The sequence below is a fragment of the Vipera berus genome (genome assembly GCF_964194415.1).
Source record: "Vipera berus genome assembly, chromosome: W".
NCBI lineage: Eukaryota > Metazoa > Chordata > Lepidosauria > Squamata > Viperidae > Vipera > Vipera berus.
This window is the reverse complement of record NC_138210.1, coordinates 73,846,276-73,866,670: the sequence shown is the minus strand read 5'-3', so window position 1 is coordinate 73,866,670 and position 20,395 is coordinate 73,846,276. Positions and strand designations below refer to the sequence as shown.

The 20,395-nt window shown below is 45.5% G+C and overlaps 1 protein-coding gene across 1 annotated transcript in view; it reads left to right on the top strand.

The window, feature by feature from the left end:
- Positions 1 to 347: 347 nt before the first annotated feature.
- The window catches only part of LOC308676834 (arachidonate 12-lipoxygenase, 12R-type-like), a gene marked incomplete at both ends in the record, with an annotated part of 26,453 nt that continues 6,405 nt past the window's right edge, over positions 348 to 20,395 (top strand). The window contains 11 exons of the mRNA XM_081342869.1: positions 348 to 524; positions 5,986 to 6,190; positions 7,809 to 7,890; positions 9,265 to 9,387; positions 10,555 to 10,646; positions 11,596 to 11,768; positions 15,672 to 15,815; positions 16,589 to 16,792; positions 16,900 to 16,986; positions 17,720 to 17,889; positions 19,626 to 19,747. Of these exons, the coding sequence (XP_081198995.1) occupies positions 348 to 524; positions 5,986 to 6,190; positions 7,809 to 7,890; positions 9,265 to 9,387; positions 10,555 to 10,646; positions 11,596 to 11,768; positions 15,672 to 15,815; positions 16,589 to 16,792; positions 16,900 to 16,986; positions 17,720 to 17,889; positions 19,626 to 19,747 (1,579 nt within the window). The remainder of the gene's footprint in view (positions 525 to 5,985; positions 6,191 to 7,808; positions 7,891 to 9,264; positions 9,388 to 10,554; positions 10,647 to 11,595; positions 11,769 to 15,671; positions 15,816 to 16,588; positions 16,793 to 16,899; positions 16,987 to 17,719; positions 17,890 to 19,625; positions 19,748 to 20,395) is intronic.

Here is a 20,395-nt window from a genome sequence, read left to right as displayed (position 1 = left end):
TGTCTTCTGCTCAAGCCGTGATGTCCTGACCCACCAATGGAGACCTCAAGTTGTTTTCTTTCCGCCATGCCATCCTCTAGGGATGAAAGGAAGGACCACAGTTAGGCTAGTCGGCCAAGGTTTGTGGAAGAAGAGGAAGAGGAGGAGGAGGAGGAGGAGGAGGAGGAGGAGGAGGAGGAGGAGGAGGAGGACGGCCCTTCTTCTGAGTTGGCTTGGAGGCATCTGGGTGTAACTCAAAAGGAGAGAAGAGCCGGTTCCGAAGGAGTTCTCTTCTCCTCCTCAATCCCTCCTGAAGCTTGAGAGAACGTGCTTCTTTCCTCCTTCTCCTCCATCCCACCAGCAGCAGGATGGACCAGGACGGATCTTCTCAGAACCAGGCGCTGATCTACAAGGTTGAAGTGACTACGGGGCAAGGTCTTTCAACTGGGACTTTAGATCTGATCTCCGTCACCTTGGTGGGCGCCAACGGAGAAAGCCCCAGGAAGTTTCTGAACCAGGTTGGGATGCCCTGCTCTGACGGATCGGTAAGATTTGGGTTCGAGTTCCATTGAGAAGGAAGTTGGGAGATGGTACCTCAGCTCCTGGAGTGGATTTTGGTCCAGAGAGAGAGAGAATAACAGAATAACAGAATTGGAAGGGACCTTGGAGGTTGTTTATTCCCTAGACAACCCCCTATACCAGGGGTAGGCAACCTCGGCTCTTTTATGACTCGTGGACTTCAACTCCCAGAATTCCTGAGCCAGCCATGCTGGTTCAGGAATTCTGGGAGTTGAAGTCCACGAGTCATAAAAGAGCTGATGTTGCCTACCCCTGCCCTATACCATTTCAGACAAATGGTTTTCCAATCTTTTCTCAAAAACCTCCAGTGTTGGAGCACCCACAACTCCTGGTGGCAAGCCGTTCCACTGGTTAATTGTTCTCCCTGTCAGGAAGTTTCTCCTTAGTTCCAGGTTGCTTCTCTCCTTGATTCGTTTCCACCCGTTCCTTCTTGTCCTGCCTTTAGGTGCTTTGGAAAATAGGTTGACCCCCCCCTTCTTCTTTATAGGAGCCCCTCAAATTTGTAGGAGCCCCTCAAAAGATGTTGAGAGTCTGGAAAGAATGCAGAGAAGAGCAACAAAGAGGATCAGGGGACTGGAGGCTAAAACACATAAGGAACGGTTGCTGGAATTGGGTAGGTCTAGTTTAATGAAGAGAAGGACGAGGGGAGACATGATAGCAGCCTTCCAATATCTCAGGGGCTGCCCCAAAGAAGAGGGAGTCAAGCTATTCTCCAAAGCACCTGAAGGCAGAAGAAGAAGCAAGGGATGGAAACTCATTAAGGAGAGAAGCAACCTGGAACTAAGGAGAAACTTCCTGACATTGAGAACAATTAACCAGTGGAACAACCTGCCTCCAGAAGTTGTGAATGCTCCAACACTGGAAGTTTTTAAGAAGTGACTGGACAGACATTTGTCGGAAATGGTGTAGGGTTTCCTGCCCGAGCAGGGGGGTGGACTAGATGATCTCCAAGGTCCCAACCAACTTTATTATTACTATTATTATCTTTTATTCATTAAACATGAACCTCGGTAAACTGAACATTCAAATTGACTGGCGCTGATGCTTGACACGGGTTGCTGCCGTCATCCTAGGTATCAACCAAGTACCTCCTTAAAATGTAAGAAGTTCCGATTAGCACCGTTTTTTGTAGCATTGCTGGCATTATGTCAGGAAGCTGCAGTTTCTTGATGTATTTTTGCAAATTATTATTATTAGTAGTAGTCTGAAATGGTGTAGGGTTTCCTGCCTGAGCAGGGGATTGGACTAGATGACCTCCAAGGTCCCTTCCATCATCATCATCATCATCATCATCATCATCATTATTATTATTATTATTATTATTATTATTATTATTATTATTATTATTATTATTATTAATCATCGCACAGTCAGCAAGATGTTCAGACTGGATTTGGCATTTTTGTCTACCTATCAAGTCCTTACCAAGGACCCGGGATAGGCCGATGTGGATGTTTGATGGTATTACAGATCTCGTTGCAGGATGGAAGCAGTTCCCAGTAAGGCCGCCTTTTGCAATTGACTAATGGCGAATTTGTCAATGCCGATGATGGTGTCCAAGTGGTGCTCCAGTTGTTTTGGGATGGCACCCAAGGGGCCTATGACTATTGCTACCACCCTTGCTTGCCTTTGCCACAGTCTATTTCTATTCCTATTTGTAGGTCTTTGTATTTTGTTATCTTCTCCAGTTCTTTCTCGTCTATTCTGCTGTCTCCAGGCACTGCCATGTACACTATCCAGACTTTGGTTTGTCTTTCTTATCGACAATTGTTAAGTCTGGGGTGTTATGTTGCAGGTGTTCGTCTGTTTGAATTCCGAAGTCCCAGAGCAGTTTAACTTTATCATTTTCTATGACTTTCTCTATTTTATGAACAGAACAGAACAGAATTCAATTATAGAACAGAACAGAACAGAACAGAGTAGAGTAGAGTAGAGTAGAGTAGAGTAGAGTGGAGTGGAGTGGAGTGGAGTGGAGTGGAGTGGAGTGGAGTGGAGTGGAGTGGAATGGAATAGAATAGAATAGAATAGAATAGAATGGAATGGAATGGAATGGAATGGAATGGAATGGAATGGAATGGAATAGAATAGAATAGAATTATAGAACAGAACAGAATAGAATAGGAGCTGGAAGGGACCTTGGAGGTCTTCTAGTCCAGCCCCCTGCTCAAGCAGGAGAACCTAACACCATCTCAGACAAGTGACTGTTTAGCCTCTTCTTAAAAATCTCCAGTGATGGCACGCCCACGATTTCTGGAGGCAAGCTGTTCCACTGGTTGATTGTCCTCACTGTTAGGAAATTTCTCCTTAGTTCCAGGTTGCTTCTCTCCTTGATCAGTTTCTAACCATTGTTTCTTGTCCTGCCCTCTGGTGCTTTCGAGAATAGTGTGACCCCCCTCCTCTTCTTTGTGGCAGCCCCTCAAATACTGGAACACTGCTATCGTGTCTCCCCTATTTCTTCTTTTCTCTAGACTAGCCAAACCCAAGTCTCGTAGCCTTCTTCGTATGTTTTAGTCTCCAGGCCTTGGATCATCTTAGGAACGGTTGCTGGAACTGGGTATGTCTAGTTTAATGAAGAGAAGGACGAGTGGGTGACATGATAGCTGTGTTCCAGTATCTCAGGGGCTGCCCCAAAGAAGAGGCAGTCAAGCTATTCTCCAAAGCACCTGAAGGCAGGACAAGAAGCAACGGATGGAAACTAGTCAAGGAGAGGAGCAACCTAGAACTAAGGAGAAACTTCCTGTGAACAATTAATTCCATTCCAGTGGGACTCCTTGCCTCCAAACGTTGTGAATGCTCCAACACTGGAAGTTTTCAAGAAGAGAGACTGGAGAGCCATTTGTCAGAAATGGTCTAGGGTTTCCTGCCTGAGCAGGGGGTTGGACTAGATGACCTCCAAGGTCCCTTCCAACAGTATTGTTATTATTTTAGAATTCGCCCCCCCACATGGACATCATTTATATTTTGGCAATTCAGAGCTGAAAATCCTTTCTCCGGCCTGTCAATCATCACGCTTTTAACTAATTAAAGGATTCAAATGAGGGATTGTCCAAAGTGGCAGCTTTACCCAAGCTTTTATTCAAAGGGAATGAGAATCAAAGGCTGTCCCATCAACACGCACCAACACAATCCCTTGGCAGCAAAGACCCCCCCCCAGGCTTGATTCCGGAAAGAGGAAGGGGCCAAACTTTTCAGCACACAGGGGCTGTGTCTCTCTCTGTGTGTCTTTGTGTAGGTGTGTGCCTAATTGGGAAAAAAAACATTGGCAAACCTGGAGTTGAAAATGAGCCGAAAATGGATTTCTGGGCACTGCTCCAACATCTGGAGAAGATCTGAAAAAGAGTTTCCCTCCAGCCAGGGCTACTTAAGGAGGATGGGAGATGTAGTTTATTTTAGGGTGATGCAGGCTTTCCAGAGGCTGAACGGGACAAGAGCTATCTCTACTTAAAGCAGAACTTTAGATGGCTCTAGTTCAGGGGTCTTCCAACGTGGCCCTTTGATGACTTGTGGACTTCAACTCCCAGAATTCCTCAGACAGGCACGCTGGCTGAGGAATTCTGGGAGTTGAAGTCCACAAGTCATCAAAGGGCCAGGTTTGAAGACCCCTGCTTGTGGACTTCAACTCCCAGAATTCCCAGTCAGGCATGCTGGCTGAGGAATTCTGGGAGTTGAAGTCCACAAGTCATCAAAGGGCCAGGTTTGAAGAACCCTACCCTATACCATTCCAGATAGGTGGCTGTGCAGTTTCTTCTTTAAAAAGAGGAGGAGGGGGGAGGAGGAGGAGGAGAGTTGGAAGGGACCTTGGAGGTCTTCTAGTCCAGCCCCCCGCTCAAGCAGGAGACCCTAGCCTAGACCATTCCAGACAAATGGCTGCCCAGTCGCTTCTGTGCCTGGCTGAGGAATTCTGGGACTTGAAGTCCACAAGTCACAAAAGGGCCAAGTTTGAAGACCCCTGAGCTAGAAGGTCTACATCTTCAAAGGCCCCTTGAGGAAGCAGAAGATGGTGTTCCTCAACCCTGACGACTTGAAGATGGCTGGACTTCAACTCCCAGAATTCCACAGTCGGCGCGAAACATCGCCTCCTTGCAACCAGGAAGTGTGCTTTCCCAAACTGGAGCACCAGTTTTATGGACCCGTCTTCGATCTGAGATCCGGGTGACCCCAACCTTATTAGCCTTCCATGAAACCCTGAAGACCTGGCTGTGCCAGTTAGGAGAATCCAACATGCCTGATTAAATTGGGTTAATAATCTTAAACATCTCAGCCTCGCTGTGACAGGCTAGTAGTCATCCTGCTTTTATTCTTTGACTTGTGAACCACCCACGGCCGGGAGCTTCTGATGGGCAAACCCATCCATCCATCAATAAGCCAGAAAAACCTGAGTGTCCCAGCTTATGACTTGACGCTGATCTCCAGTTGAAGGGCAATCCGATTTTGGATCCCCAGCTCTGATCCTGAGGTTCCTCCCCCGATGGATCCACCCGAAGCCAACTGGGGACTCGTTGTCTTGAAGAACTTCCTGAGACCACATTGCCTGGCAGTTTGAGGGTGATCTGGCCCTCGTGTTAGGCCAGTTAGTTCTCCTAGTTGGAGGGTGACCAGGCCATGGTGTAAGGAAGGGGTCTCCAAACTTGGCCCTTTAATGACTTGTGGACTTCAACTCCCAGAATTCCTCAGCCAGCGTGCCTGGCTGAGGAATTCTGGGAGTTGAAGTCCACAAGTCATTAAAGGGCCAAGTTTGGAGACCCCTGATGTAAGGAGAATTATCAGAAGGAGGACATTCGTAGCTCAGGGTTGAAGGGAGGGGTCCTTGGCGCTCTCTGAGCTGGCTTGTTTTCTTGCATACGTTTCATGACCCAACTAGGGAACATCATCAGTTCTAGAAGGGAAATGATGATGATGATGATGATGATGAGGAGGAGGAGGAGGAGGAGGAAGAAGAGGAGTGTGGGGTCCTTGGTGCTCTCTAAGATTGGTTGTTTTGTTGCAGACGTTTCATGACCCAACTAGGGAAGCTCATCAGTGCTAGATGGGAAAGGAGGGGGAGGAGGAGGAAGAGGGGGAGGAAGAGGAGGAGGAGGGGGGATGGAAATGGAGGAGGGGGAGGAGAAGAGGGAGGAAGTGGGGGAGGGGAAGGGGAGGAAGAGAAGGGATGGAAGAGGTTGAGGGAGGGAGAAGGGGAAGGGGAAAAGGAGGAAGAGGAGGAGGGGCTGGGGAGGAGGAGGTAGAGGAGAGGAGGAGGAGGAGGAAGAGGAGGAAGAGCAAAGGGAACTGGGGAAGGGAAATGGGAAGAGGCTGGCTGGGGAATTCTGGGAGTTGAAGTCCACAAGGCGGACTGAACACCTGGCAGGGCACCATGGGCCACCTGTAACACCGCCCCATTTCTCCTCCTCTGGGGACCCCGACTCTTTCTCCTCGCTTCCACGACAGGTGGCCGAGGTGGACATTCCGTGCGATCGGGACCTGGGACCCATCTTGCTGATCCGCCTGCAGAAGGAGCCCTATTCCTACTTCCCCCAGAGCAGCTGGTACTGCAGCTTCGTCCAGGTGACCAGTCCTCATGGAGAGCTCTTCCGCTTCCCCTGCTACCAGTGGATCGAGGGTTACTGCACCGTCTCCGTCAGTGAAGGAACGGGTGAGTAGCTACGCCAGGTTGGAGGAGGAGACCTGCAAGGCAAGATTAGTGGGTCTTTGGCGCTCCCAGACTCCAAAGGCAGGTAGCCCTGGACTTACGACCACTGTGTAGCCCAAGGTATCTGTTGCTAAGTGAGACAGTCCTTAAGTGAGTGTTGTCCCATTTTACGACCTTTCTTGCCACAGGTTGACTCAACTAGGGAAGAACATCAGTGCTAGAAGCGACGGGGGCTGGCTCTCAGGTTATATGCGGTATATGGGGATGATGATCATCAGCACAGATGACGTTCCCTAGTTGGGTCATGAAACGTCTTCAAGAAAAGCACCCAGCTTAGAGAACACCAAGGACCCCACAGTTCTTTCCTCCTACTCCTCCACCTCCTCCTCCTCCTCCTCCTCCTCCTCGTCTCTGCAAACCCTACTGCCTTTGTAGCACTGACGACGTTCCCTAGTTGGGTCATGAAACATCTGCCAGAAAACCACCCAGCTCAGAGAGCACCAAGGACCCCACAGTCCTCCTCCTCCTCCTCCTCCTCCTCCTCCTCCTCCTCCTCCTCCTCCTCCTGTCTCCACAATCTCCCTTCCCTTCTAGCACTGATGACGTTCCCCAGTTGGGTCATGAAACGTCTGCCAGAAAACCACCCAGCTCAGAGAGCACCAAGGGCCCCACAATTCAGCCCCGAGCTACGTCCTTCCATCTCCAGCCTTCACCCGCTCTTCCCTCATCAGGGAGAAGACCAACCTCTTTGTCGACTCCTCGGAAGATGGTTAGGAAGAAAACCAGCAACGCCTCCACCCTGGCACAGGTGCCGACATACCGCTTCCCAAGGGGAAGCCGTCCTGGTGCTGGAATTCCCCTCCACCCTTCCCTTTTCTTTTCGACAAATCCTGCTGAAGAAAACTCCGCAGGAATTTTTATTTTTTTTATTTTATGTTAGGTTTATTCCATTGATATAATAAGAATTGTAAGGGACGCGGTGGCTCAGTGGGTTAGGATGCTGAGCTTGTCGATCAGAAGGTCGGCAGTTTGGCGGGTCGAATCCCGAGTGCCGCGTAGCAGAGTGAGCGCCTGTTACTCATCCCAGCTTCTGCCAACCTAGCAGTTCGAAAGCACCTAAAAATGCAAGTAGAAAAATAGGGACCACTCCGGTGGGAAGGTAACAGCGTTCCGTGCGCCTTTGGCGTCTAGTCATGCCGGCCACATGACCACGGAGACGTCCTCGGACAAGCGCTGGCTCTTCGGCTTTGAAACGGAGATGAGCACCGGCCCCTAGAGTCGGAAACGACTAGCACGCATGTGCGGGGGAACCTTTACCTTTACCTTAATAAGAATTGTATTAGTTTAAAGGTGAGGCAGTCAGCTGTGAGAAGAGGGGAAAATATTTAATGCGTTAGTTTGAGACTTGCACGAAAGACACTTGTATGTCATTGAATTATCGGCTAACTCAGCTGCCACGTTGCTTTTGAGATACTTAAATGTAAAATTAGAAAATCAATAAAACTTTTTTAAAGAAAAAACTCCGCAGGAATTGCAGGAGCCGGGAGGGGTGGGCTGGCAAAGGAGGCCAGCCGAGGTGGGGTCTTTTTTCCTGATTCCCTTCCTTTTTTTAATCCTACAGCTCACACACCTTCAGACGACACTCACACCATTCAGCAGATGCATCGTTGGGAAGAGCTGCAACTGCGACAGCACAAATATGGGTGAGTCTGGAAGAAAACCGGTGGACTCTTTTTTTAAAATAATATTTTATTAATTTTCCAATTTTGCATTTGACTATTTGAAAAGCAACACGGCAACTGGGTTGGTTGAACAATAACTCAATAACAAAGTCAGGTTACGACATCAAATATTTCTTCTCTTTTTTCCTTAACGTTTACTGTCTCGTGTTCAAGTTAGTACATTTCTAATTGTATCAACAATAAAAACATCATTATTACATTTATCAATAACTTTTTTAGCTTATACCTATCTTAACTGCATTCAATCTTCATAAACAATCCACATCCTGCTGTTAATTTTTACTCAATTTTTAGTTTCTCGGCAATATTCCAATTTAATCTTTGATATTTATAATCTTCAGACTTTGGGTAACCAAGATTCCCCTTATCCCACTTCATAACTAACTAGAATATCCAAAATACACATTTTATCTATTTGAATATACGGTAATCTTGTTCTATTTCCTAAAAGTTATCTATTTCCCACCATATTAAATCATCTACTTAATAATACAATATCCCCATTAATAAATCAAAACCATTATGTATATTGCCTGGGTGAATCCATAAATCAAACACATTCATGATATTTAATATTTAATTTTCCTCTCCCTTTTAAGTCTAATTTTTAAGTCTAATTTTAAAACGGTGGACTCTTCAGAGTCGATGTTTTCAAACTCCAGCATCCCTGTTTGGTCCCACTGAGGCAAAGAGATTCTCGACTAGGGTCACTTTTAAGCTGGGTGGACTTCAACTCCCAGAATGCCCCAGCCAGTATTGCTGGCTGGGGCATTCTGGGAGCTGAAGTCCCTCAACCCCATCTGAAAGAGGCCCAGGTTGTGAAAACCTGACTAGATGATCTCCAAGGTCCCTTCCGATTCTTCCTCTCTATGATTCTTATGCCTACGACTCCCGGCTGCCATACAACTGCCGATTAGAGAGGATGCTGGGAGTTGTAGTTTAGAGGAAGATCTACGAAGATCTCGTTCCCGATCAAGAGGAATATATATAGTATTGCCTTTCTTAAATGATGATGATGATGATGATGATGATGGGAGGGACCTTGGAGGTCATCTAGTCCAACCCCCTGCTCAGGTAAGAAATGGTGCCTGCCCAAGTTCTGGGACTACAAATCCCATCAGCCTAAGCTACTGGGTCAAGATGGTGTAGTAGTGGATCACTGTTTACTGCCCCAAAGGGTTGCCAGAGTAAGCACAGAGCGCTTTATTCTTTCTCTCTCAATTGTTCTGGCAAAATTTATGTACCAAACTGTGCGTTATCAACTTTGTTAGTAATTTGAAGAGGTGGGGACTCTGGGAGTTTATACAAAAACAGGGACACTTTTTCTGCACACAGGTGGAAGGAATACCTGCCCGATATACCTTGGTGTGCCGACATTGACGCAATTGTCACGATTGATCACAACGTTATGTACTCCTTCCCTAAGTCAGCGGCCTTTTACAAAGGCCTGACGATTGTGTAAGTGTTGGGGGTTAGGTTTTTACTAGCAAGTCCCCCCTGGGCTGGGAAGCCACGCAGAGTCAGGCCTGCTGGAGGGGAGACCACTAAGAGATGCCAGGGGTGGTTGGAGAGAGGGGAACAGCCTCCTGGAGAAGGCAAAAGCCCAGCGCGTCAGGGTTTCTTCTCCATGTGGTCCCCAGGAATTGAAGCCTCCTTGTGGCCCTTGAGAGATCAGAGAGATGGAGAGAGAGAGAGAGAGAGAGAGAGAGAGAGAGAGAGAGAAAATCAGTGGATAAATAGGATGGATGGATATAGAGATATAGATAAGGAGAGAGAGAGAGACAGAGACAGAGATAGATGATAGATTGATATAAATAGTTTCATAGATGATACATGATGAATAGATGATGGATGGATGGATGGATGGATAGATAGATAGTAGATATAGATAGATACATAGATGATAGAAGATAGATAGATAGATAGATGATAGATAGATAGATAGATAGATAGATAGATAGATAGATAGATAGATAGATGATAGATAGATAGATAGATAGATAGATAGATAGATAGATAGATAGATAGATAGATAGATAGATAGATAATGATAGAGGTGGATAGACAGACAGATACAGTTAGATGGATGGATAAGATTATAGACAGACATGCAAAACCAAATGTTCCCTGAAAGTATATATTTATCCATCCATTCATCCCTCCCTTCATCCTTCCATCCACCCATCCATCCACCCTCCTTCCTTCCCTTTCTCCATTCTTCCACCCATCCACCCATTCCCCCATCCATCCACCTATCTTTCATCCCTCCATCCCTTCTTCCTTCCGCTGATCCACCCACCCACCCACCCCTCCATCTTCCCTCCCTCCCTCCCTCCCTCCCTCCCTCCACCCACCCATCCACCCACCCATCCTTCCACCCACCCACCCACCCACCCATCCATCCATCCATCCATCCACCCATCCTTCCACCCACCCATCCATCCATCCACCCACCCACCCACCCATCCATCCATCCACCCACCCACCCACCCATCCATCCATCCATCCACCCCCCACCCACCCACCAACAAACATCTCCCGACTGAGCCCCCAGGGGCCTTGCTCCCTCCTTCCACCCCTTGTGAGCTTCTTCCAAACCTCCTTCTTCTCCTGCTCCCTTGTCAGTGCATTGAATAACTACCTCTACAAACCTTACTCCTGGGAGAGGCTGGAGGACATCCGCAAAATCTTCTGGTTCTACCACACACCGGTCTCAGGTCAGTGGTGGGCCAAGGACTTCTCTTCATTTCACAACGACACACTCACACCTCCCACAACTCCATTCCCCAGAACCGGTAGCACAACTTTGCTCAAACCAGGCATAGCTTGTCTCTGGCAGAAGGCGTGAAGTCTGAAAATATGCTGGCTGGGGAATTCTGGGAGAGGAAGTCCACCCATCTTAAAGCATGCTGGCTGGGGCATTCTGGGAGAGGAAATCCACCATCTTAAAGCATGCTGGCTGGGGAATTCTGGGAGTGGAAATCCACCATCTTAAAGCATGCTGGCTGGGGCATTCTGGGAGTTGAAGGGCACCCATCTTAAAGCACGCTGGCCAGGGAATTCTGGGAGTGGAAGTCCACCATCTTAAAGCATGCTGGCTGGGGCATTCTGGGAGAGGAAGTCCACCCATCTTAAAGCATGCTGGCTGGGGCATTCTGGGAGTGGAAATCCACCATCTTAAAGCATGCTGGCTGGGGCATTCTGGGAGTGGAAATCCACCATCTTAAAGCATGCTGTCTGGGGCATTCTGGGAGTTGAAGGGCACCGATCTTAAAGCACGCTGGCCAGGGAATTCTGGGAATGGAAGTCCACCATCTTAAAGCATACCTGGCTGGGGAATTCTGGGAGTTAGTCCACACCTTAAAGCATCACCCTGCCCCCCCCAAGCTTTGGGGCACCAGGGACCGGTTCCGGGGAGAAAGTGGTTTTGCATGCTGGTCCACAAACTGGGCATTGGGGGCCCCTGCCTTAAAGCATGGCTGGCTGGGGCATTCTGGGTGCTGAAGCCCACCCACCCATTGCCCAGTTTGAGAATGGCCAGTTCCAATTAATTCTGTGGAAAGAGCTCCATTGGAGGAGACCCATCTGGTTGGGGATTTAGCCGTATTGTACTACACCCTTCATCATCCTGGGCTCCCTCCCTTGTGCCTTTCCCGCCCCCCCCAGAGTTTGTCTTTAAGCACTGGAAGGACGATGATTTCTTTGGGTACCAGTTTCTGAACGGGATCAACCCCATCAAAATCCGGAAGTGCACCGCTATCCCGGAAAACTTCCCCGTGACCCAGGAAATGGTGGCAGGGACTTTGGGAGAAACGACAACCCTGCAGGAAGAACTGAAGGTGATTGCTTTTTTAAAAACATATTTTATTGATTTTCTAGTTTTACAGTTAAGTATTTAAAAAAGCAACGTGGCGGCCAAGTTAAGCGATGCTACGATGACATACAAGTACCTCAGCAACTACATTAAATATTTCCTCTCTTTTGCCCTTAGCGTTTGCTGTCTCCTGTTTAAACTAATACCATTCTTATTATATCAAGGAAATAAAAATGACATTCTTACATTTACCTCCTGAAAAAAAGCACCTTTGGGAAGACATGACCTGGATGATGGAGAATCTCTATCAATCCATTTGTTACCGTTCCAGCTGAGAGATTTCATGAACAGCCTGCTCCAATTGCGAATAGAATAGAATAGAATAGAATAGAATAGAATAGAATAGAATAGAATAGAATAGAATAGAATAGAATAGAATAGAATAGAATAGAATAGAATAGAATAGAATAGAAAATATGGAATAGAATAGAATAGAATAGAATAGAATAGAATAGAATAGAATAGAATAGAATAGAATAGAATAGAATAGAATAGAATAGAATAGAATAGAATAGAATAGAATAGAATAGAATAGAAAATATGGAATAGAATAGAATAGAATAGAATAGAATAGAATAGAATAGAATAGAATAGAATAGAATAGAATAGAATAGAATAGAATAGAATAGAATAGAATAGAATAGAATAGAATCTATTGGGAATAGAATAGAATCAATTGGGAACAGAACAGAACGAATTAGAAATACAACAGAACAGAATAGAATAGAATAGAATGGAATGGAATGGAATAGAATAGAATAGAAAATATGGAATAGAATAGAATAGAATAGAATAGAATAGAATAGAATAGAATAGAATAGAATAGAATAGAATAGAATAGAATAGAATAGAATAGAATCTATTGGGAATAGAATAGAATCAATTGGGAACAGAACAGAACGAATTAGAAATACAACAGAATAGAATAGAATAGAATAGAATAGAATAGAATAGAATAGAATAGAATAGAATAGAATAGAATAGAATAGAATAGAATAGAATAGAATGGAATGGAATGGAATGGAATGGAATGGAATGGAATGGAATGGAATGGAATGGAATGGAATAGAATAGAATAGAAAATATGGAATAGAATAGAATAGAATAGGATAGGATAGGATAGGATAGGATAGGATAGGATAGGATAGGATAGGATAGGATAGAATAGAATAGAAAATATGGAATAGAATAGAATAGAATAGAATAGAATAGAATAGAATAGAATAGAATAGAATAGAATAGAATAGAATAGAATAGAATAGAATAGAATAGAATAGAATAGAATAGGATGGGATGGGATGGGATGGGATGGGATGGGATGGGATGGGATGGGATGGGATGGGATGGGATGGAATGGAATGGAATGGAATGGAATAGGATAGGATAGGATAGGATAGGATAGGATAGAATAGAATAGAATAGAATAGAATAGAATAGAATAGAATAGAATAGAATAGAATAGAATAGAATAGAATAGAATAGAAAATATGGAATAGAATAGAATAGAATAGAATAGAATAGAATAGAATAGAATAGAATAGAATAGAATAGAATAGAATAGAATAGAATAGAATGGAATGGAATGGAATGGAATGGAATGGAATGGAATGGAATGGAATGGAATGGAATGGAATGGAATGGAATAGAATAGAATAGAATAGAAAATATGGAATAGAATAGAATAGAATAGAATAGAATAGGATAGGATAGGATAGGATAGGATAGGATAGGATAGGATAGGATAGGATAGGATAGGATAGGATAGGATAGGATAGGATAGGATAGGATAGGATGGAATGGAATGGAATGGAATGGAATGGAATAGAATAGAATAGAATAGAATAGAATAGAATAGAATAGAATAGAATAGACTAGAATAGAATAGAATAGAATAGAATAGAATAGAATAGAATAGAATAGAATAGAATAGAATAGAATAGAATAGAATAGAATAGATATTGGAATATAGAATAGAATAGAATAGAATAGAATAGAATAGAATAGAATAGAATAGAATAGAATAGAATGGAATGGAATGGAATGGAATGGAATGGAATGGAATGGAATGGAATGGAATGGAATGGAATGGAATAGAATAGAATAGAAAATATGGAATAGAATAGAATAGAATAGAATGGAATGGAATGGAATAGAATAGAATAGAAAATATGGAATAGAATAGAATAGAATAGAATAGAATAGAATAGAATAGAATAGAATAGAATGGAATGGAATGGAATGGAATGGAATAGAATAGAATAGAATAGAATAGAATAGAATAGAATAGAATAGAATAGAATAGAATAGAATAGAATAGAATAGAATAGAATAGAATAGAATAGAATAGAATGGAATGGAATGGAATGGAATGGAATGGAATGGAATAGAATAGAATAGAATAGAATAGAATAGAATAGAATAGAATAGAATAGAATAGAATAGAATAGAAAATATGGAATAGAATAGAATAGAATAGAATAGAATAGAATAGAATAGAATAGAATAGAATAGAATAGAATAGAATAGAATAGAATAGAATGGAATGGAATGGAATGGAATGGAATGGAATGGAATGGAATGGAATGGAATGGAATGGAATGGAATGGAATAGAATAGAAAATATGGAATAGAATAGGATAGGATAGGATAGGATAGGATAGGATAGGATAGGATAGGATAGGATAGGATAGGATGGAATGGAATGGAATGGAATGGAATGGAATAGAATAGAATAGAATAGAATAGAATAGAATAGAATAGAATAGAATAGAATAGAATAGAATAGAATAGAATAGATATTGGAATATAGAATAGAATAGAATAGAATAGAATAGAATAGAATAGAATAGAATAGAATAGAATAGAATAGAACGGAACGGAACGGAACGGAACGGAACGGAATGGAATGGAATAGAATAGAATAGAATAGAATAGAATAGAATAGAATAGAATAGAATAGAATAGAATAGAATAGAATAGAATAGATATTGGAATATAGAATAGAATAGAATAGAATAGAATAGAATAGAATAGAATGGAATGGAATGGAATGGAATGGAATGGAATGGAATGGAATGGAATGGAATGGAATAGAATAGAATAGAATAGAAAATATGGAATAGAATAGAATAGGATAGGATAGGATAGGATGGGATGGGATGGGATGGGATGGGATGGGATGGGATGGGATGGAATGGAATAGAATAGAATAGAATAGAATAGAATAGAATAGAATAGAATAGAATAGAATAGAATAGAATAGAATAGAATAGAATAGATATTGGAATATAGAATAGAATAGAATAGAATAGAATAGAATAGAATAGAATAGAATAGAATAGAATAGAATAGAATAGAATAGAATAGAATAGAATAGAATAGAATAGAATAGAAAATATGGAATTACAGTAGGATAGAATAGAATAGAATAGAATAGAATAGAATAGAATAGAATAGAATAGAATAGAATAGAATAGAATAGAATAGAATAGAATAGAATAGAATAGAATAGAATAGAATAGAATAGAAAATATGGAACGGAACAGAATGGAACAGAACAAAACAGAACAGAACAGAATAGATTACAGACGCTGGAAGGGACTTTGGAGGAGACTCTATACCGTCTCAGACAAGTGACCGTCTAGTCTCCTCCAGTGATGGAGTGCCCACAACATCTGGTGGCCAGCTGTTCCACTGGTTAATTGTCCTCACTGTAAGGTTGCTTCTCTCCTCGATCAGTTTCCATCCGTTGTTTCTCGTCCTTCCCTCTGGTGCTCTGGAGAATAAGCTGACCCCCTCCTCTTTGGGGAAGCCCCTCAAACACTGGAATACTGCTAATTTTTTTTTATTTTTTATTTTTTTTTTATAGAAAGGGACCATCTACTTGGTGGACTACAAGGTCCTGGAGAACATCCCCACTACTTTATTAAACAACCGGCAGCAATATATCGCTGCTCCTATCTGTTTGCTCCACCAAAAGCCCAGCGGAGAAATTCTCCCTCTGGCTATCCAGGTAAGTCCATCATTTGTGAAGAACCCACCAGGTAAAGGCCGGCCTCTTCCAACGTGGCCCTTTGATGACCCGTGGACTTCAACTCCCAGAATTCCTCAGCCAGCGTGCTTTAAGACAGGGCTTTTCAAATGTGGCCCTTTGATGACCGGTGGACTTCAACTCCCAGAATTCCTCTTCTGGGAGTTGAAGTCCACAAGGCATAAAAGGGCCCTAGTTCCCCCACGCTGGCTGAGGGATTCTGGGAGTTGAAGTCCACAAGTCATCAAAGGGTCACAGTTCCCTCACGCTGACTGAGGAATTCTGGGAGTTGAAGTCCACAAGTCATCAAAGGGTCACAGTTCCCTCACGCTGACTGAGGAATTCTGGGAGTTGAAGTCCACAAGTCATCAAAGGGTCACAGTTCCCTCACGCTGACTGAGGGATTCTGGGAGTTGAAGTCCACAAGTCATCAAAGGGTCACAGTTCCCTCACGCTGACTGAGGAATTCTGGGAGTTGAAGTCCACAAGTCATCAAAGGGTCACAGTTCCCTCATGCTGACTGAGGAATTCTGGGAGTTGAAGTCCACAAGTCGTAAAAGGGCCAAGTTTGAATTCCCCTGATGTAGGTTCTCCTGCTTAAGCGGGGGGCTGGACTAGAAGACCTCCAAGGTCCCTTCCAGCTCTATTCTATTCCTTAAACCTAGTTCAAAGCTACAACAGCACAGTCCTCAATTTACGACCACTGCTTTGTCCCTCAGGGGTTCCCAACCTCTCCCTCCGTGTCTCCCCCTTAGCTCAGCCAGCATCCTGGTCCTCAAAGTCCCATCTTCCTGCCCACCGACGAGGAGTGGCTGTGGACCTTAGCCAAGACCTGGGTGCGAAATGCCGAGTTCCACACCCACGAGGTCATCGCCCACCTGCTCCGCTGCCACATGATCTCCGATGTCTTCTCGGTGGCCACCTTGAGGAACCTCCCCATGTGTCACCCTTTGTACAAGGTGGGCTGGGTGGTGTTGGGGGGGGGGCGTTCAAAGGGCGGGAGAGCAGCCCCCCCAATGGTGGTTAGCTCGAGTAACCATGGTTTCTTCCTCGTTCCCTGCTCCAGCTCCTGATCCCCCACTTGCGTTATTCCATCCACGCCAGTCTGTTGGCGAGGGTCTTTCTCATCAACCGAGGAGGCACCTTTGATAAGGTAAAACTGGGCATCCAGGGGGGCATCTGGGCTCAGCATGATGGGCTTGATGGAAAAAGGGATTTAGTTGATCCCGGGTAACCCAACATCGGCAAGTCCTCGTTGATAAGCGAGCCGGTTGTTCGGTGAGTTGCACTCAGTTGGACACCCCTTTCTTGTGCCATGGCTGTTAAACAAATTAACAGGGTGGGTGGGCACTGTGACAGCCGTAAGTGTGAGGACCGGTCATAAGTCACCCTTTTCACTAATGCTGTTGGTCAGTAAAAAAATGAGAATTGCCTGTAGTAGCTGCAAGGGAGATGAAAGGGAGGAAATTGACAGCCTGTCTGTGGGAACATCACCTGTCTCTTTTGACCAGACCCTCCAAAAGCTGGTCCACAGGCAGTAGGTCAAAAAAGTCAAGATGGTGGCCACCACGAAGCCTACACACACACACACACACACCACTCTTTTTCTGTTTCCTTAACTTCTGCTTTCTTAAACAGCAGAGTTTGGATGATAGAGCTTAATTTTCCTTTTCCTGACCCACCTGGGAGACCTTTGGCTTTCTTCTTTGATAGGAAATATCAAAATGTAATAAAAAAAATGTGATCATCCTGAAATATGAGCCAGCCAGGTGTGGCAGCAGCCAAAAAAGCCAACACGATCCTAGTCTGCACTAACAAAGCAGGGGGTTGGACTAGAAGACCTCCAGGGTCCCTCCCAACTCTGTTACTCTGCCTTCTTCTCACAGGCCATTGCCACCGGGCGCCAGGGATTAGCGGTGCTTCTCCAAAGAGGGCTAGATGAACTGACCTACACCCAGCTTTGCCTTCCGGATGACATTGAAGCCCGGGGGGTGGGCGGCCTCCTCCAATATTACTACAGAGACGATGGCCTGAAGATCTGGGACGCCATCAAGAGGTGAAGGAGCTTGGCCAGAGGGTTGAGTAGGGCCCTCCAACCTTCTCCACCTTCAGGTCATCCTGAATTGGGGAACAGCCGTGGGGAACAGGCTGCTGGGAAGGGGCTACAAAACAGCCGGGATCCTCCACCATCGCAATTTAGCCTGATTAATGGGGTCCACAAGGGTGGTGGATTCAAGTCTCGCGCAAGAGGTTTGGAGCCAGGGATTTCAGCCCCATAGCTGCGTCTGGAGGCTCGGCTTTGTCTAATTCAGGGCGGTCTTCAAACTCGGCCCTTTGATGGCTTGTGGACTACAGCTCCCAGAATTCCTCAGCCAGCATGAGGGAACTATGACCCTTTGATGACTTGTGGACTTCAACTCCCAGAATTCCTCAGCCAGCGTGAGGGAACTATGATCCTTTCATGACTTGTGGACTTCAACTCCCAGAATTCCTCAGCCAGCGTGAGGGAACTGTGACCCTTTGATGACTTGTGGACTTCAGCTCCCAGAATTCCTCAGCCAGCGTGAGGCAAGCGGGGGTCTTCAAACTCGGCCCTTTGATGGCTTGTGGACTTCACGCTGGCTGAGGAATTCTGGGAGTTGAAGTCCACAAGTCATCAAAGGGTCATAGTTCCCTCAGGCTGGCTGAGGAATTCTGGGAGTTGAAGTCCACCAGCCATCAAAGGGCCAGGTTTGAAGACCCCCTGGTCTAATTCATGGGGTCATAATAAACTTGGATAGAAGGGAATATATCGTAGCTGAAGGTTGAAATGCGGGGCCCTTGGCGGTCTCTGAGCTGGGTGGTTTCCTTGCAGACGTTTCACTGCCCAACTAGGGGACGTCATCAGTGCTAGAAGAAAGGGTGATTTGTGGAGAGGAGGAGGAGGAAGAGGAGGAGGAGGACTTGTAGGGTCCTTGGTGGTTTTCTTGCAGATACTCCATGACCCAAGTAGGGAACGTCATCAGTAGAGTGTGTTTGCTCTATTTTTACATATGAAACAACTGCAGGAAAACAACTAATCTCAGAGAGCACAATACAAAGTCCTCCTCCTCCCCCCCCACCCCCCACCCTCTGCTTCTGCTCTACTCCACAACTCCCCCCCCATTCCCTTCTAGCACTGATGATGTTACTTAGGTTTTTTTTTAATCCCATTTATATCCCGCCCTTCTCCGAAGACGCAGGGCGGCTTACAATCTAAGAAGCACAAATCCAATGTGCTTAGCAATAGCCTTCATTCTATGTATCTGCCTGCTTATTAGGGCTTATTAGGCCCCCCCAAGCGGCATTATTACAAAGTCAGCTTAATTGCCCCCAACCATCTGGGTCCTCATTTTACCTACCTGGGAAGGATGGAAGGCTGAGTCAACCTTGAGCCTGGTGGGACTCGAACCTGCACTAATTGCAGGCAGCTGGTGTTACTTAAGGAGGCATTGGCCCACTGCTCCACCCAGGCTCTAGTTGGGTCATAAAACATCTGCAAGGAAACCACCCAGCTCAGAGAGCACCAAGGACCCCTCAATTCTCCTCCTCCTCCTCCTCCTCCTCCTCCTCCTCCTCCTCTTCCCACACTCCCTTCTAGCACTGATGATGTTCCCTAGTTGGGTCATGAAATGTTTGCAAGGAAACCACCCAGCTCAGAGAGCCCCAGGGACGCCCCACCCTAACCTTTCCTCCTGCTTGGGTGTGGGAAAGGAGCCGGGGCTAAGCCCCCTTTGCCGGGACAGACCCCTTTTCCCTCCTCCCTCCCCGCAGCTTTGTCTCGGGCATCGTCGGACTCTACTACGAGAGCGATTCAGCCGTGCAGGGAGACGGCGAGCTGCAGGCCTGGCTGGCCGAGATCTTCGCCAAAGGCTTCCTGAGCAAAGAGACCTCAGGTATATCCCGCTCGTGGGCTCTCGGCTTGGTTTCCCCCTTTCCTGGTGGTGCCCTTTCCGCTCTGTAGAAGGCAGGCAGTCCTCGACTTACGTCCGTCCCCTTTAGTTGACCGTTTGAAGTTGCAGCAGCACCGAAAAATGGATTCAGTGACTTTTGAGCCCTTTTGTGACTTTTCTTTACCCCACCCCCCGCCCACCCACCCCCCGGTTGTTAAACCAAAACACTGCAGCGATGAAGAGAATCAGCCCGTCGTTAAGCGAAGCAGGCTTCCCCCTTTGACTGTGCTTGTCAGAGGCCGGCTGGGAAGGCGGGAAATGGGGATCGTATAGTTGAAAGAAAAGTCTCCATCAGGGTTTCAGTCCAAGCCGGGAATAAACAACATGGCGACTGCTTTAGAAAGATGGTTGCAGTTTATTGAAGAGGAGAGCCGGATAGGAAGATGGCTCTGGTTGAAAAAAGAGAGAGTGAGCACATGTAGGGAGTGGGTTTTTATACCCTCTGGAGCCTTTTGCTTGGAGTTGTTTCCTGTTCCTGTTTGAGGCTTCGTATTTCCTGTTTCATGTACTTTGACCTGAGTCTGAGTGTGCCCCTTTGGCATCCTATTATGTCCTGTCTTAGAGTTTGGGTGGGGTATGTAGATTTTTATA